The following is a 17,714-nucleotide window of genomic DNA, read 5'->3' on the forward strand; positions in this document are numbered from 1 at the left end:
GTCTCAGGTCTGCAGTCCCCCTCCCGCCCCCGCCCTGCCCAGCCTGCCTGCCTCACATACTCAGGTTCCCGGACTGAGCGCACAGGCCTCGGGGCGCAGGACTCCTGCACTTTAGACAGCCTGGCCTCCATGTACGTGTTTTGTTTGGGCACCAACAGAAAGGAGGCTGCCCTCCCCTCTCTGGGAAAAAGACCCTTCCTTCCATCCGCCGGGGCCCAGAACGCCTTCCTACGCCCTCACCTGAAACAGGTAGTCTCCAGGTGGCACGTCAGTGATGTCCACCCACTGGCAGTCGATGTCATGGCGGTACACGTCCCAGCAGCCCATGGTGATGCCCTGCTCGCCAAAGTTGGCACACTCGTAATTCTTCTGGATGTCTGCAGGCAGGTGCCGAGGGAACCCATCACCAGGCACACGTGGTGCCTCCGCCCTCTGTGCCACCCTCCCCACAGGACCTCAAACAGCCCTGCTGGGTGGGTGACATCCCAGACTCCACCCTCAGCGTCTCCCTTCCTTCCCCAAGCCCCCCAGCCTCAGCTTCAGCAGGGCTCAGCATGCCACCCCATTGTGTGGTGTCTGATCCCCTCTTTCAATAGAACCCCATACCCAATTTCCTCCCCACATCCCCACAGCCAGGGTCCCCCTCCTCCACGAAGCCTTCCCTGGCCACTATGGCCCACCTTGGCCTTTCTGAGGAACCACTGGCCTGGGAACGAAGCTCATGCTTGTCGGGAAAAGCCATGACATTTAATGTTTAGCTTACTGTGGGGTCATCTTGTCTCTCTCTGGACAATCAGCACTTGAATTTGGGCTCAGGTCTGGTTGGTCTGTCTGACCCTGACTGGGCCAGCGGCTCATACGGCACACAGTAGGTGCTCAAAACCCACTTGTGTGGTCTCATGGCACATCAGTGGCGGCCACATTTATTGAGAGGCTGCCACGTCGGACACTATGAACTGGGTGTACCGAGAAGAATCCTGTGTCTCCCCTTGAAGAGCCCCAGGCATGCCGGGCGGGCAGGTGCACCCACAGTGCCGGTGGGCGGCCTCTTAGCAGTGTGAGCAGGGTGCTGCCTCTGCCTGAGGGAGCTGAGAGTCTGGGAGTTGCAGACGGGCTCCTTTGAGCTCCAACTTGAAGGGTAAGAGCCTTTGGGGCAGGGGCACTTGGATTTGGGACACAGGGAGAATGGCTGTGCAGCCAGAGTGGGAGGGGACTATGTCTCTGGTCCAAGGGTTCTGTTAGAGCCTTACCAGTGCCCATCAGCATAACTCTGGGGATCCTGGCGCCTTTATAGCCAGGCCTTGCCCACACCCTGAGTGTAGCCATGGAAGCCCCCATAGAGAAAGGTCATGTGGGGAGTCAGCAGTGGCCAGGGTCCAGCATCACACCTGGGCTCTGGGCTGGGTGGGCACAGCTGTTAGGGCATGGCGTCCCTCTGCAGCCCCCCCACAAAGATACCTCCTTCACATTCCGTGTCCTCCAAGCAGAAGCTGGCCTTGTGGCCCTCTGCCACCTTGGTGCCATTGAGGTTCAGGAGATCGTAGTGGGTGAACACTTCCATGCTGTGGTAGTGCCTGGGGTGGGAGACAGGGCCGGGGAGTCAGTTTGGGGAGCAACTGTTGCCTGCTAGCAACTGCCTGGCTGGCGATTTGCTTGTGGGGACACCTTGAGTAGCGTGGTCCAAAGGGGTGGCTGATGGGAGAGGAGGGGTGACGACATAAGGTGGTACCAGGGTGTTTACGTGGGGTCCAGAGTGAGGCAGCAGCTCCTGGGCCTCAGTTCTCTCATCAGCTAAATGGGAATAATAACGAACGGAATGCATGAGGTGCGGGAATTAGTGAGATGAATGGATGAGCACAGGGCCTGGTGTACAATAAGCTCAATAAACTAAGGTATCTGTTCTGAGTGCCTCTAACACCCCCTTCCCCCTCCAGCACTCCAGTGGCTCTCATAGCCCCTTCCTATTTGGTACCCATCCCGCAGACTAGTAAAAGTTACTGTTCGATGTCTTTTGAAAACTTTTTGAAGTGGGAATATGGTGGAGAGGGAAGAAGAGGATGGGGAGGGTCCGTGGAGTAGGGGAGAGGCTGACGAGCAGGCCCTAACGTGTCCCAGGGACAGGCCGGCAGGAGCGGGAGCAGGGTGCAGGGTGGTCAGCCGCAGCTGGAAGTGAGCAGCAGGAAGTCTGCTCCCTGCACGGAGCAAATGCACACGAGGGGCCAGGCAGCTGCGGAGGGAGCGAAGCAGAGGAGGGGTTGCTGTGCAGCCGGCTCCCTGTTTACATACAGCGCCCCTTCTCGCTCGGTGGGGATGGGAGGAATTGAGAACAGATGCAGATTCCTGGAAAGTGATGCATTTGGTGCAGAGCGCACGAGGGGGACGTGGCTGCGGGGGCCTCTGAGGCACTGGCTGGCCCGGCCGTCCTGAGCTGCAACGTGTGTGTCACAGCCAGCGACTACCGAACACGCCCGCCTCCCTCTCACAGGGGACATCTGGGAACGGGGGAAACGGACAAGGCGCCAAGGCACGGGAGCAGGAGCCCTTCCGCTGCCTACGCGTGACCAGAGTTGTCTCCTCAGGAAGAGAGAATGGCAACACGGCCCCGCCTCAGGAGTAGGATAGGATCGGCAGGAGACAGTGCAGAAATGCCGAACCCTCGGCCGTGACAGAGGGGACACAGTGCCTGTCCACTCTCTCCTTATTGCCAACCTTCCCCTTAGTAAGAGGAGGAGTGTTTTTGTTTTGTTATCACCACCACCGCTCCCATTCCTGCCACTATTCCCAGGCCCACGGTGGCTTCTCCCCGCCCAGCCGCCTGGCTGGCCTCAGGCTCCCTCCGCTGGGACTGGCACAGCAGAGGACGGAGGGAAGAGGGGGATTAGAAGGGTAGCTTTTCAGAGAGGAAATGAGAGGTTCTTTTCCTCTTCCTCCTGTGTTTGCCTTTGCTGAAAATAATGTCCTAAGTTCCTACGCTGGGCTTTTCCCAGGTCACTCATGTTTCTGGGTAAACGAAGCCGAGCCAGGGCCACTGGCACATTCACAAGGACACATTCTGTGGCAGCTGAGCAATGACTCTGAAAGTCTCTTTCGGCTCCTTGGAGGAGCAAGAGGAGGCTGAGGTCTGACTCACTGCCTAAAACATGTCTGCATCTTTCTGAGAACAGCTTCTGTTACCCTGTTTACCAGCTGGAAGACGGAAGAGAAATAGGGTTATGCTCCGTTGTCTAAACAAAACTCAGACGGAGACCACAGACAAACTGTTGTGAGGCTGACCTCCTCCCGCCCCCCCACCCCCGCCTCTGCAAACTTGATTTAAATCTTCCCCAGCTCTTCAGTTTCCCCCCATGAACCCCGGGGATGAAACAGCTGGTTTGAGCCTCCCAGCTGTAGCTTGCTGCAGTCTGAAGCCCCTCTGCCCTGCCTCTCCAGCATGTGGACACCACCCCTGGGCCACGTCTCCCTCCCAGCTGGCTGGCTGGAGGGCCCAGGGCACCCCACCCCATCACCCATGCATGCCCCACCCCGGAAGATGGGAAGGTGCATCCTGGTAATGAGGGTTTATACTTCCTCTTCCCAGGCTGAGGTGCCCTAACCTTTGGACGTCTGAGAGGAGAGGTAAAGACAGGAAAACTTTGCTTGGAAAGAAACACCAGAACACTAAGGAGACAGAATAATGTGACCCTTGATGGAGCCATTGTAAGATGGATAAAGGAAGGGCGGCCTTCTGCCAAAAGACTCGAGCCCAGTGTTTGAGGAAGGAGACTGGGGTCCCTAACAGTGATCACCCCTCTGTGTCATCTTGGGGCTTTCGAAGAACATAGCCCTGTTTCTCATTGTAGGACCCATTCAGCTGGGAGCGATGGCTTTCCTCATTTGCACTAATTCGAACCAGGGTTCTCAACTTTGGATCCAGAGATGGGCTCAGAGTATCTGTAGATCTGCTGAGCCAGGATGTTAAATATTCTAGAAAAAAATAATTTTTTTGAGTGGAGGAAGGGCTAGCTTTCATCAGACTCCCACAGGGACCCCATAAAGGTTTGGGGCCAGGAGTCCTGTAGAAAGGCCTCCCGCGGAGCCTGGGGAGTCCCCAGAGCTCTGGGGGCTGGGCGGGGCTCCCATGCTCCCCAGATCCTCTGGCCACAGGTTCTCAGTTCTAGACCAGCAGGGGAGGTCTGAAGGGACACGTGCTCAGCCCCATGTTCTTCCCCGCCCAGCCTCCCAAACCATTTACTGGAACATGTGTAAGCAAGGAAATGACAGACCCCAGGAAAAGCAGGGGCGGCGATCGGAGCAGCACTTCCGCGATGTCCCCTGGTGCTTTCTCAGAGGAGAGCCAGCATGTGTCGCACAGACACGCGGGCCATGTAATGTCTGGGTGGACCGTCATGTGTGGGGCAGAGATGCAATTATCTTCCACTTATAGACGCGCAGGCGGTGTCCGCCCGCAGGCCCAGGCCTCCTCCATGTGTTCCCCACAGAAATCAGGCACCAAGGCGGTCCTGACTCTCATTTTACCCTTTGCCTTCCACCCTGCACCAACACGCTTCCGTATGAAAAGCACAAGTTCTTTGGCCGATGACGACTGTCAGAACATAGGGACAGTCGTTATAAAGGAAAACTGGCAACCCTACGTTCTGCCCTAGTCCTTTCCTTCAAAATGAGTTGAACAACTCTATCCCCAAACTGATTCGAATGTGACTAGGCCCTCAGTTGTTCTGTGATAAAGCAGACAGGTTTCTGATGGAGGGTCGGCGGAGGGGACAGAAAGAGCACACACGTTGGGGTCAGACGGCCCGAGTGGGGTTCCCTGCCCAGTAACTTCTTGTGTCACACCAACACGGAGCCTCCTCCTTACCCCTGAAAGTGAGGGTGCCCTGTGCCTGGCACTTAGAGGGGGTCCCTACCAGTGATCACCACATTATAGGGCAGGAAGGACGCCTGGAGATGAGTTAGACCGGGCTTCTCAGGCTGTGGTGTGCACACAAGCGCGTGGGGATCCTGCTAGATTAGATTCGAACGCACCGGGCCCTGGGGCGTAGCAGTGACGGCAGACACGCCAGCCCGTGGCCTCGCTGTGAGAAGCAGGGACCACGTGCCAAAGCTCTGCTGTGTAGATGGGATTCTGAGGACAGAGAAGGGCACTCACTGGACCCATGCCTGGGCCTGCCTCCCTTCCTTTTCAAAAGTGTGCTCCTTCTGTTCCCTCTACCTGCCCAGCCAGGTCTGAGCAGGAAAACATGAACAAGCAGGGGCAGCGGGCTCTGAATTAGAGTTAGAATCAAGGCAAAGAAAAAAATAAAGGAAAATGCAGGAGATGAATGAGGTGGCTTCTGTTGGTTCCAGCTAGAGCTGGCTCCAGGACTTCACTCTGCTCTTGTCCGGGATTTACAGCCCTGGGATCCGACCCACAGACGGGGGCCTGGAAGGGACAGCAGAGGTCCTGGGTGACGTGGCCCAGATGTCCTGACATCGCACAGCTTGTTAGAGGCACAGCGGGGTTGAGAGACCAGGTCTCTGGACTCCTGGGGCTAGAACACTTTTCTCCAAACCCACTGTCTTCCTAGAAATATTTAAAACACATACTGGTATTTAAAATATATTTTTAAGTGAACCTAGAGTCCAATCATTGCAGACCCCAAGCACCCTGTAGAGGACCAACCTCCTGTGTACACACTTGAACACTGTTGACAGGTCAGTGGAGGGGCATGGGGTTCTCAAAATGAGGCCTCTTTCCTATGTTAGAGGCATGGGAGGCCAGAGAGAATGGGCTCAGGGAAGGGGGGGTGGGCCAGGGCGACTGGGAGTGGAGACTGGCAGGCCAGTGTGGCAGACCGACTCCCTCCAACTTAGGAACCCCGGCCCCCTGGACTGTGAGGTCTCTCTGTGACCCTGTGATTCTCAGTCCCATCGGGGCCTTGCAGACGGAAGGGAGGCCTCACCTGTGGCAGTCATGCCAGATCCACGCATGGCGGCCGTTCTTGGGCCGGAAGTCGGACTGGCCATTGTTGTGGATCTGGGAGGAAAAGCGCAGCAGCCGCCGGTGGCCCGTGGTGGGGTTGGTCTGGGCAGCCGAGGCCGAGAGGCAGTTCTCCTCCATGGCGCACTGGAGTATGAACATGGGCCGGTCCTCCAGGTAGGTGCTCTGCTGGACAATCTCCGCATTGAGGACCAGGTCAGGGGCGGCTGCGGAGGGCAGACACTGTGCTCAAGCAAGAGCCAAAACCCCTCACCCCTTCCCAAGCGTTTGACTTCTGCTTCCTGAACTGAGACAAACCCCTGTCCCTGCCTGCCTACCACCACCTTCTGGAACTGACTCTCGGTCTCCCGCTCTCAAGGTCACCGTCCTTGAGGAACACCAGCCCACCTTCCTCTTCCCCTTCTGAGTGTCCTGTTGGACGCCTCCGCAGGTATCAGTGCAGATGGGCAAAACACTGGAAATTGTGCAATCTATAACGGGTCCATTAGGGTTCATTATATTATTCTCTCTGCTTTTGAGTAGCTTGAGATGTCCCATATGAAAAGCAAACAATAATAAGGATGATGACAAACAATAACAATGTTCTCTTTCCCCCAAAAAAACCCTCTAATACGTGGGTCCGATTTTTTTGGGAGTGATATAGATCTATTTTCCAATGTGTGTAATATTGCATGTAGATTTAGTCTTTTTGCCAATATCTACTTTTCTTTCATCTGCTTTTATTTTATGCTACCTTGAGTTTTATTTAGGTTTATGTTATCTAAATGCCCTTTTTTTGGGGGGGGGGGAGGAGGAGGTGTATTACAGATATAAATGAATTAATAAGCCATGACAGCGGTGAGACTGCCTCTCTCTGCTTGGATGTGTTCCCCCAGGGGACTGTAAGGGTGATGATCTCAGGCTCTCCTCTTAGACAGGATGCAATAGCTTGGGACGTCTGCCCGAAGAAGCCAGCGCTGGCATCCAGCGTCCTGCCTTAACAGGCTGAGGAAATACTGAGTGAGTCTTAAGGGCGTTGATGAGAGACTTGAATTGACTGAGCTCAAGGTTTAATCTTCTCCCTCGTGCTCCGTGATAGTAGATGACAGCGCATCATTTTTTTATCAAGCACCTGCATACAGTCATTGTCATGTTTAAGTTTCAGTTTCTCGAAAAAACAATTGTGGATCATAGTGGTTAACTAACTTTGCCAAGATCAGCAGTAAGTGGCAGGCAGGGTCTGGTCTCAGATCCTGGGCCTCTCCTGCCTCCCTGATTCACGAGGGAGTGGTTTTACAAGGCCGGGGTGGGGAGAGTGGAGTTTGGGGATCAGGAGGTGATATGCCTGGTCCTCTCGCTCAGAATGGGAGGGAGGCTGCACTCTCTCGGTCATTCTGAATCCTGGCAGGGTTTTCCCTTCTATATTGTCAGTCTTTCTAGAATGCCCAGGGAGTCACCAGGAAGCAAAATCACCTCCAGGCTGTGCAACAGAAAATGACCTACAGAGGAGGGCGGAAGGTAAGGAGGGAAGTGGTGTGCGCTGAGCACCTAGCATGGTCTTCATATTTTGCTAACCTCAGAACCATCCTCCTGCTAAGAGCAAGGATTCTCAGCCACGTAATTTGCCCAAGTTTGCTTAAAGAGTCTACAGTGGCTCTGAGATTCGAACCGAAGGCCCCCAGACACCCTGGTTACTCCCTAACCCTAACCCATTCAGCCATCAAGCAAGGTTCTGTGGGTGGGGTTGGGGGAGTCCCTTTTGCCCCCACCTTCTTACTTAACAAGAATTAACCTCTGCGTTCCTTTTTTTGCTCAGCCAGTGGCAGAGGCCCCAGAGCCTTGCGAGGAATAACCATTGAGACTCTGGTCCTTTCCTGGAGCCTGGCAGGGAGGGTGGATCCGACCCCCAGGAACTCACTTTCTGAGCAGGCGACTCCAGCCCCATAATGTGCTCCACCCTGGGGGCAGGCCACGTCCTCATCCTGGCGACAGTGCGCCAGGGACAGCTCCGTTCCCGAGCACTTCACTCCGCTCATGACCACTGTGTTGGCATTGATGTTTTCCTGCCAATACCAGGTCTCCTGGGGAGTCAACAAAAGAAATGGCCAGTGTGTCACCTTGAATGGTCACTTTCTTATATTCTACTAGGGGCCCAGTGCATGAATTCGTGCACTTTGAAAGGAACTGTGGGCTGCAAGGCTGCCGTGGGTGGGCACAGGGGTAGGTCTCAGCCTATCCTCTGCGCCCCCACCTGGCCCCTCCAGCTGCGGCCCCAGGTCCCCTGTCTTCTGGCAGCCCTGCTCCCGCCACCACCACTCCCACATGCTGATGGCGCTGGCTCTGCTCTCGCCCACTGATGGTGCAGAGTGATTGGGCCGGTGCCATCAGCAGGTGCAAGCATCGGCTACTGCCCCAACCGCTCCTCAGGAGCAGGGGGAGGTGGAGAAGCCCTCAGGGGCAATCGGGGCCGGCAGCCACAGCTCACACCCGCTGACGGTGCCAAGCGATCAGGACTGGCTCCAGGCGCCGGCAGCGAGTGCGAGCAGCAGCTATGGCGCTGGCAGCGGATGCAAGCGGGGCTGTCGCCAGCAGTGGGTGGGAGAGGCAGCTACCAGCACTGATCACCCCTCAGGATCAGGGGGAGGTGGAGAAGCCCTGAGGGGCATCTGGGGCTGGCAGCCACCGCTCGCACCCGTTGATAGCGCCGAGCAATCGGGGCCAGACTTCTGGTCTAATTAGCATATTACACTTTTATTATTATAGATCATCGTTCAGCCTCACAAAAGTCTCAACGCTTTATGATCCCATTTGCCAGATGGAGATAACTGAGGCACCAAGAAGCACTTACCCAAGCCATGCAGCTTGTTGTGGCAGAGTGAGTGAGACTCCAGGTCTTCTGACCATGAGCACTGGAGTCTGTCACACCCCCTCTACCCTGGAGAGCATTGCTAAAGTAGCTTTGGTCAAACAACTGTTCAGTGCTGTGTGTCAGGAATGGCCGGCACCTGCAACTCATGCTGCCACTGACTTATCCTGAGCCCAGGGCAGACATTACTAATCAATCACAGCACTCTCCTCCGAGTCTGACTGCGATCTCAGAATCCTTCTCAACATAATGCCCCAGGAAGACACTACCAATTGATCAGAACGGGCAGGAGAGAAAAAATGTATTCATATATGGCAGTAGCTAGTTTGCTATCCATACATATAGAGAACCTGACTATACATCCCTCATCCTCTGAATAGAAAATGGGGGCCTCGAGAAGGGATAGATACCAGATGCAGGCCCAATGCACAACCCCAGCTGAGGCCCAGATGTCTTAGGAATGGGCTGATAAGGAACAAAGATAGCCAGACAGCCACTATGTGTAATGAGCACTGTTTTCTGCTCTCCTGAGAGAGACAGAGTGCCCTGGCTTGTCACAGGCGGTATTAGCGGAGAGGCTGTGCTGCCCAGGGAGCCGGCTCCCAGAGGGTGTGGGTAGTAGTGCCAGAGGCCACGGGGCAGCCCTGCTCCGGGCTCACTGCCTTCCCGGACCTGACGGCGGTCAGGCTCAGCAAGGCTGCCAGGCTTCTTCCAGGTCTCGCCCTTAGAATCCCTGTTCCCTAGCAGGGCCACCTGGGCACGGGAGCTGGAGTCAGGGTTAGCAAAGCGGGGGGCGGGGTGCTCCAGCCATTCTCCTGCTCTGTGAGAAGCTTAAGGAAAGTGTTTGGAGCCAGGGGCCTATGGACCTGGGACTGTCCATTCCAAGTCACAGGAGGAAAAGTGAGGCCTGGAAAGGTAGCTGCTCTGCCCAGATCGTTATGCCGTGGCTGTTGGGAGTACAGCTGGGAAGATTCCAGCCTTCTGTCTCCTGCCCCACCCCAGCCTCTTTCTGACACTCTTCCACTCTGGGGGTGCCTGTTCCCTCACAGTAGGGCCCAGAGGGAATAATTTTTGAAGCTAAATGCTACTTGTCTTCTTCTGCTGCCTTTCGGTAGGGCAGGAGCTTGGCTGCCCTCTGCTGAGTCACTCTGAGGAAGGGGCCCGGGAGGAAGGTGCAGCGGCTGTGACAGGGATCTGGACGGGCGTGGAACTTAGCAGCCGATCAACCCGAGAACGCATGAGCAGGGGCTACAGCTGGGCCTCCCAGGGAGCAAGCTAAGGCCCCGGGCGTGTTGGGCCTCGGCCTGGGTGGTGTCCACTGCCCCGTAGGACTGAGCTGCTTCCCTCTGCAAAGGGCATAGAAGGACACCCCAAGATTAGGGTGAATCCCAGTGCAAACTGAGTGGACTGGGAAACCATAGTCTAGGCCCTCGCTCTGCAGCGAGGAGAAGCAGAGGTTGAGCCACCCCGGGACTCAGAGTCCTGAGGGGCCTCCCACCCAGCCCGTGGCGCATGGCTCTCCTCCTTCTGGGTGGCTGGGGAAGGTCCGTGGGGGACGGGGGCTGACTAGAGGCGGGAGGATCAGACTGGATGGAGGGGCGGAAACCCGGGCTTCTCACCTGGAAGGCGTTGCTGGCGAACCCCAGGCCCAGCTGCCGGCAGACCACCATGGCCTCCACGATGCCCCAGTTCTCGCCGCACACGGTCCCCCATACAAGGGACCCATTCCTCTCCACCAGCACCTCCACCCGGCCCTCGAAGGGGTTTCGGCCCCCGTTCAGGCGCAGCTGTAGAGAGAAAGGCAGGCATGGTCACCAGGAGGGATGGAGAGGAGCAGCCTCACTGACCTGCCACCGGTCCCAGTTCTCCCAGAGGGTCCTGCCTGGGACACTCAATTCAACAGCATCCCCCAGAGCCATGCTCTTACACATTAGGTTCCGCCGCAGGCAGCCTGCGGCCCTCGCCTGTGTAGCCAGGAGGCCCCTGGACCACCACAGGGTACCACAGCAGAACCTGCCTCTTGGAAGGAGATGCCTCAGTAATCAAAGCTCAGGTCAGGTGCTTGCCTGGCTCCCCGCTGCTCCCCTGGAGTCCACTGGTGGGGAGCTGCTCTTAGAATCAGACACTTGATAGGACGCGCTCAGGGTCCCTAAAATGTTAGAATTCCCCAAGATTTCTTCTGGAACCCTCTTCTCACACACCCTCTGCTTGGCTGGTTCCAGCTCCTGATCCTGTCTCCTCCCACAGAGCCCCCTGCTGCCTTCTCCACCCAGAACTCTCTTCTGGGACCAATAGAGCTAACTGCCTATTAGAAAGTTACCCTTGGTACCTCTGAGACTCCCAATCCGAACTTGTCCTCTTTTCTCTCTCCACCTAACCCTGTGCTATATCTTCCGCTTGTTCCCTATTTCAGCTAAAGTCACTATCATCTGTCCCAGGGCAGCGAACTTTGCACAAAGGCCAGCTGGTAAGTATTTTAGGCTTTGCGGGCGTGTGCTCTCTGTCGTAAGCACATCTCTGCCATGTGGTGTGCAGGCAGTCACGGACGACATGCATATGACTGGGCGTGGCTGTGTTCCAATAAAGCTGTATTTACAAACACAGGCGGAATGGTGGGTCTGGCCTGCAAGCTGTAGTCTGCTGATCCCTAATCCATTCTGTTATTCAAGCCAGAAATCTGGGAAGCATCCTTAACATCTCCCTTTCTTTCTTTCTCTCTCTCTCTCTCCCTCTCTCTCTCTCTCTCTCCCCCTCTCTCTCTCTCCCGCCACATCCCGGTGGAGTTTATCTCCCAAGTCTCTTTCCAGCCCACCTACTTCCCTCCCTTCTCCCAGGCACCACCATCTCTCGCCTTTACTCTTGCTTTCATCCCCGTCAAAGGAAAGAGAGAAACCTTTAATATAATTAATATAACGCACAGGATCCATGAGAAAGAAGCAAACCATGAGTCCAGAGAAGCCCATTCTACTCAGAAGCCAGTCATTTTTAAGCAGCACCTGCTCCGGTCCCTCCCCCGCTTAGAACAGGTGAGTGGCTTCCCAGGCTCCACTGCTCTCCTCTGCCGCCTGTCCCGCGTCTCCCTCATCCTTCTCCCCGACCTCCAGGCCGTGGGTCTCCTTTCAGTTTCCGTGGCTCCCTAACTTTCCTGACCATGTCCCACGGTAAGTCACACATTTCACATGGAAGCCCACTACACACAGAGGCCCTTTCCCGGCTGATCCTGTTCCTCTTTCCAACTTCATACCCACCGACATTCCCCTCCGATTGGGGTCAGTGCCCCTTACATTCCACGGCTCCCACTGTGGTGAAAGCCTGACCGTGGGTTTTCCCTTTGTGCAAGGCAAGCGCCCGCCTTAGGCTTTGATTACCAAGGTGTCTCCTTCCAAGAAGCCCATCTCAAATGAGCACATTGCCAGCCATTCGACCAGATAAAGAACCAGGCCCCTGTGCCCACGGGGGCCCCTTTGTTTCAGAGATCTTGGTTGATTTTTATAACTGACCATTTGGGCCACTTGTTTTTCCTACCTGTGCTTTAAAACCCATCTCTTATTTTTACAGCCAGCAATAAAAAGTGAGCCCACAGAACCCTCGGTCCCCACCCTTGACCCCAATAAAATCAGAACCCCTGCCCTTAGCACTCTCTCTCTCTACCTGTGACCTCACTTGTGTGGCCCCAAGTGTGCTGTGTAATTTCAGTCTGTGAGTAATAAACCTGTATGTTTTCAAAAGTCTCTGATGGTTATAGCTGAAGGGCATCTTGTAATCATAATAAGAACCACAGGGGCCAGTCCAACCACAATACTGGCTACTGGTAGGCTGAGCCCAGCACAAAACACCTACACATCCCCTTAGCACTTGTGACAGTTATACTTAAGCTACCTTACAATTTGTTTAAGGTCTGTCTCCTCCGCTAGAATGTAAGATCCAAGGGCAGAGCTGACTTTGTCTATTTTCCTGTGTGATCAATATCAAAGACAGCACCTCAGGAATGTTAGGTACTCCACAACCATTTTTTGGAATGAATGAATAAATTATCAGTCTTACAGAATGGAAGCATGGACCAACTTATATGAGATCAAGCAGGGAGATCTGACATTTGGGGAAGGGTTCTAAAAATGCAAGCCTTAATCCAAATACAGTACCTTGTTACCCTTCATGCTTCTAACAATTCATGCCTTTGGGATAAGGCATGACACCTCCAGGAATCCCCAGCACATTAAGTTGCCTGGTCAACAGTCCTTAGCAACAGCATGGCCCCTGGGGCACAGGTCTTAATTCCTGTTATGGACTTAAGGGCTGCAAGGTCAATAGGTCAGCTGGCAAAGAGACAAGCCAAGGGTAGCCACAATGTTCCATCGGCCTCCCAGGGTTGTTGAGTAGATGAATAAAATGAGATAGTTCACGGACAGAGCTCAGACAGGGCCTGGCACTCAGGAAGTGCTCAAGAAATGTTAGGCACCGTCTTAGCTATGATCATTATCAGCTGCGAGTCGATCAGAAAACAAAACGCTCCTCAGAGCAGATGGAAGGGCTCAGTCAGGCAAGAGGCCTGGCCTTCAGGAGGCCGACACTGGTCTTCCTGATGCCTCTGGCTCGGCTGTGGCTGGATAGACAACCAGCTCCAAGTCTGTGGCCTGCATTAGCCATTCCACGAAAAGTCAACTGATTTTTCTAGGAATCATCTCTCTTAGGTCCTTATTGCTAGAGGGGCAAACTGAAGCCTCAAAGAGATTAAGGAATTGGCTAGTGAGTGTTTGTTATAAACTAATGTGTGCCCCTCCCCCCTCCAATTCATACATTGAATTAATATGCTAATCCCTAATGCAGCTGTATTTGAAGAGCCTTTTCAGAGGTAATTAGGTTAAATGCGGTCATATGGGTGGGGCCCTAATCCAACCTGACTGGTGTTCTTACTAGAAAGAAGAGGAAGAGACACCAGGGATGCACAAGCCCAGAGGAAAGGCCACGTGAGGACACAGTGAGAACTGAAAGCCCAGGAGAGAGCCTCAGGAGAAACCAACCCTGCCAGCACCTTGATCTTGGACTTCCAGCCTCCAGAACTATGAGTCAATAAATTTTTATTATTTAAACTACCCAAGTCTGTGGTATTTTGTTCTGCCAGTGCCAGCAAACTAACAGTGATAAAACTCAGGAGTCTCTGCCCAGTGTTGCTGCCAGTACGTTTGGGGGCCCTAAGCTGGCCGTGCAGAAGCCTGACCGTCTGCTGTGGCGAGAACTGGTGCAGCCCGTAGGGATTTCTTTCAGAGGTGACTATCCTCATTCCTTCCCAGGGGGCAGAAACAGCAGATCTAGGTGTAAAACTCTCCCACACGCTGTAGCTGAGAGCAGGGGCCACCTCCTGGAGCCTGGAGGGCCCCCGAAAGGGTGAGGGCTGTTTGTGCCGGGAGTTTGGTGCCTCTGCTGCCATCACTGGGCCTGGCTCAGCAATTCCCACCATAAAATAGTTCTGGAAAATTTCACTTCCTTTGGCCCAGATCTTTCATTTGGATTGAAAACCCCACTCCACCCAACTCCAATCTGTCTGAAGTGAATGGTGCCACAGCAAGCCAGACTCAGCGCAGTCGGCATTTACAGCTCTGGTATGGCTATCAGAATGCTGCTGGGCAATCACAAATGCCGGCCCTCCCGCCGCTGTGAGGCTGTGGCCCACACTCCTGCTCACACACCAGCAAATGTGTGGCTTGTCCAAGTGCAATTGGGTGCCCATTTTTGGCTTGTTGGGCAGTGAGTTGCACAAGTTCAGTAGCACCTTTGGCATCCTGGTGCTAAGGTCAAGAATCACTGTCCAAGCAGGAGCCCAGCTGGGGAACTGTCCTGCACCCTAATGTGTCCATGTTTGCTCATTTAAAAAATATATATATTTTTTATTGATTTCAGAGGGGAAGGGAGAGGGAGAGAGAGACAGAAACATCAACGATGAGAATCATTGATTGGCTGCCTCCTGCATGCCCCCTACTGGGGATTGATCCTATAACCCATGCAAGTGCCCTTGACCAGAATTGAACCTGGGATCCTTCAGTCCACAGGCTGATGCTCTATACACTGAGCAAAACCAGCCAAGGCCATGTCTGCTCATTTTAGCAGTCCATCGCCTTAACCACTCAGCCACCTCGTCCCAATGTTTGCTCATTTTAAAACATGCACTCAGAAAGCTCTTCCGACGTGCCACCCACCAGATGCTGCACAGACCCGACCACACTCGTGGCATAATGAACATTACATAGGCCTCACCGGGCCTTTTGGTAACATTGGAGAGCCCTCCTGGCGAAGAGGAAGTCATCTGTTGGCTACTCCTGCAGGCAAGGACATCCAAGCTAGGAGACACAATGTAGGTTTTCGAGGCCCTATCTCAGGACAGGAAGGTGTGTCTTTGGCTTAATGCTGTTAAGATTCCCTTTTCTTTCCCTCTGGTTACCAACGTACTATCTGTACTTGCTTATTTCTGTGTGGTTTGCAGATCTGATGTCAATGTGGTTCCTCTGAGCCCTTGGAAAGGCTCCTGCCAAGCGTGTCACAGGTGCTGGAGACCTGAGTCCCTCAGAAAGGACTGCCTTGCGATCTCACCATACGTCCAGTCCCAGTGCAGATGTGGCGCCTGGCAGACGCTCAATGTCTGCCGCTAAGGACAGTGGTGCTGATACGTGTTTTCTTTTTGGCACATTTACAAATGCTAGGTGGCAATGCCATGAATAGTGATGCAGCTGAGCCTGACACCTTCCTGAGATTGCTGTCAGAGTACCCTCACACCACCTGTGAGAAACCTTTAGCGTGAGGCCAATGGGCCCGCAATTTCTGGAGCCTCAATGACCTAAACATGACACGGTCCCATCTGTGTGTCCAGCCCCTTCACCTTCTTCTGGAAGCCCATGGCAGGGGTATTACATCTCACACCAGCATCCTCCTCGTGGTTGCAGCCCTGGGACTCGGCATTGAACTTGCAGTCAATGATGGACTTCTCGTTCCCAGTGCACTCGATCTCGTTGAGATGGATGGGTCCTATCCCTGGAGAAGAAAATAAACATGGGCTAGGAGAGCTCCTGAAGGAAAGTTTCTGCAATTGGCAAGAAAATCCCAGATAATAAGAACACTTCTCTCCCATCCTCAGAACTCTCCCAAATGCCTCCCACAATCAGCTCAATGACCCAGGCTTTCCTCCCTGGAGAGAATTGCTTCTCCCATAAGAGCTAATGAGGATTGTACTAACTTGTGTGATCTTGGACAACTCACTCAGCCTCCTGAATATTGGTTTTCTCCCTTAAATAAAGGAGACGAACTAGAAGGTATCTAGATTTCCTTCCCAACTTGCATTTATGAACCTGAAAAGGGTGACTATGGCTGCATGGTCGGGGTCCCTTTAGGAAGAGATGGCATGCTCAAATTGGATAATCTGAAGAAAGTTAGAATAACAGATTTTTACAATAAAGGTATGAACAGAGTGTGGTGAACAAAGGACAGTCCAGTGCTCGGGGGCTACTAGCACTGGGCACAGACACCAGCCTAGACCTGCAGGAGTGAGGGGAGATGCCAATATCTAACCCAGGAGAGCAAAGAGCTGTGTGGAAAGGCATCTGAAAAGAGCTGTTACTCTTGGTTGAGAGCCAGGGTGGCTACAGGGACTTTGCAGGGAGAAGAAATGCCTGGCCTCTCTCTTCTCCCCATCTCCAGTCTGCTGTCAGTGCTCCCTGCTGGCCACACCCAAATGTGCCTCTTGATTTTATGGGTAAGGGTGGAGAGCGGAGCTGGAGGGGGCGATGGAAGAATCCTGCAAATGACCTAGGTGAGCACGCGGGAAGCTCTCATACAGGCAGAGATAACAAGGGGAAGCTTCCCCCTGCTGGGGAGAAAGAATTCCCAGGCTGACCAGCATTCAGCTCAACTCAGCCACTCATCACGACGGATCAAAGCCCACTGTTTCCAGCTTTGGGCTGCATCGACTCCCATCTTGGTCCCTGGCCTGTCTGTGACCTTCTCCCTCTCCAGATCCTCGCCACCTTCTTGACCCTCATCACTCAAACACCCACTAAAACCTCCCATCTTTACGATGACCCTCTCCTGACCCCTGCACCTCCCTCTGGCCCATCACTTTCGTCCCCTTCAGGGAGAATTTCTTGAGAGCAACATCTGTTGTTCTGCTTCCATAGCCAACAGTAGGCTTGTCCCCAGTCTGTTTCCTCGACAGCCCTTCCCCATCCCAGGAAAAGGCCCCTCCACCCACCTGGTTATTCTCACCAGAACCCAGAGCTCATCTCTAGTACCGCCTCCTTTTTCACCAAAAGCAGTCCATTACCACATTCTGTTCACTCCCCCAAAGCTGAGTGCTTTTGTTTTTTCATTTCTGCTACAACACTAGTCCAACCCTGCCGTCTCCCATTTGGGTGAATTCAATAGTCTTCCTCCCGTTTGCTTATTCCAAAATATTTTCCACACAGCAGCCCAAGAGATTTCTAATGCAAATGGAATCATGTCACTTCTCATCTTAAATCCCTGCAGTAGCCTCTCACTACCCTAATGGTAAAAACCACAGTCATAGGCAGCCACCTCCATCTTTTACCACATTATATGAGGTCTTTGTGGAAGTGTCTGCCTCCCACAGGGGGCCTCCCAGGCCCTGTGGAATCTGACCTCCACTTAGCCTCCTGGCTCTGCCAGCTCCTCCCCCTCAGCCATATCTTCTCCTGAGCCAAGGGTTTCCCTCTGCATGGACCCCCTGCCTGGACTGTCTTCCTCCCAGTCCTCACCACTAACTCCTGCTCATCTCTCAGGGCTCAGCTTCAATGCCATTTCTTTGGAGAAGCTTTTCTGACCCCCCCATCTCAGCTGGGTCTACTCAGGGAGCCGTCCACTGAGCACTTTGCTTCACGTTCATTCACG

The 17,714-nt window shown here is 54.0% G+C and overlaps 1 protein-coding gene across 2 annotated transcripts in view; it reads right to left on the reverse strand.

Moving 5' to 3' along the window:
- Positions 1-17,714, reverse strand: part of LOXL2 (lysyl oxidase like 2) — a 96,909-nt gene that overhangs the window by 4,623 nt on the left and 74,572 nt on the right. For both annotated transcript variants that reach the window (XM_036314240.1, XM_036314239.1), the window contains exons 7-12: positions 15,694-15,845; positions 10,442-10,609; positions 7,875-8,037; positions 5,940-6,183; positions 1,459-1,574; positions 241-377 (exon numbers count right to left, since the gene is read on the reverse strand). In XM_036314240.1, coding sequence (XP_036170133.1) covers positions 241-377; positions 1,459-1,574; positions 5,940-6,183; positions 7,875-8,037; positions 10,442-10,609; positions 15,694-15,845 — 980 coding nt within the window. The remainder of the gene's footprint in view (positions 1-240; positions 378-1,458; positions 1,575-5,939; positions 6,184-7,874; positions 8,038-10,441; positions 10,610-15,693; positions 15,846-17,714) is intronic.

The sequence above is a fragment of the Myotis myotis genome, unplaced genomic scaffold (genome assembly GCF_014108235.1).
Source record: "Myotis myotis isolate mMyoMyo1 unplaced genomic scaffold, mMyoMyo1.p scaffold_m19_p_6, whole genome shotgun sequence".
NCBI classification, from domain to species: domain Eukaryota; kingdom Metazoa; phylum Chordata; class Mammalia; order Chiroptera; family Vespertilionidae; genus Myotis; species Myotis myotis.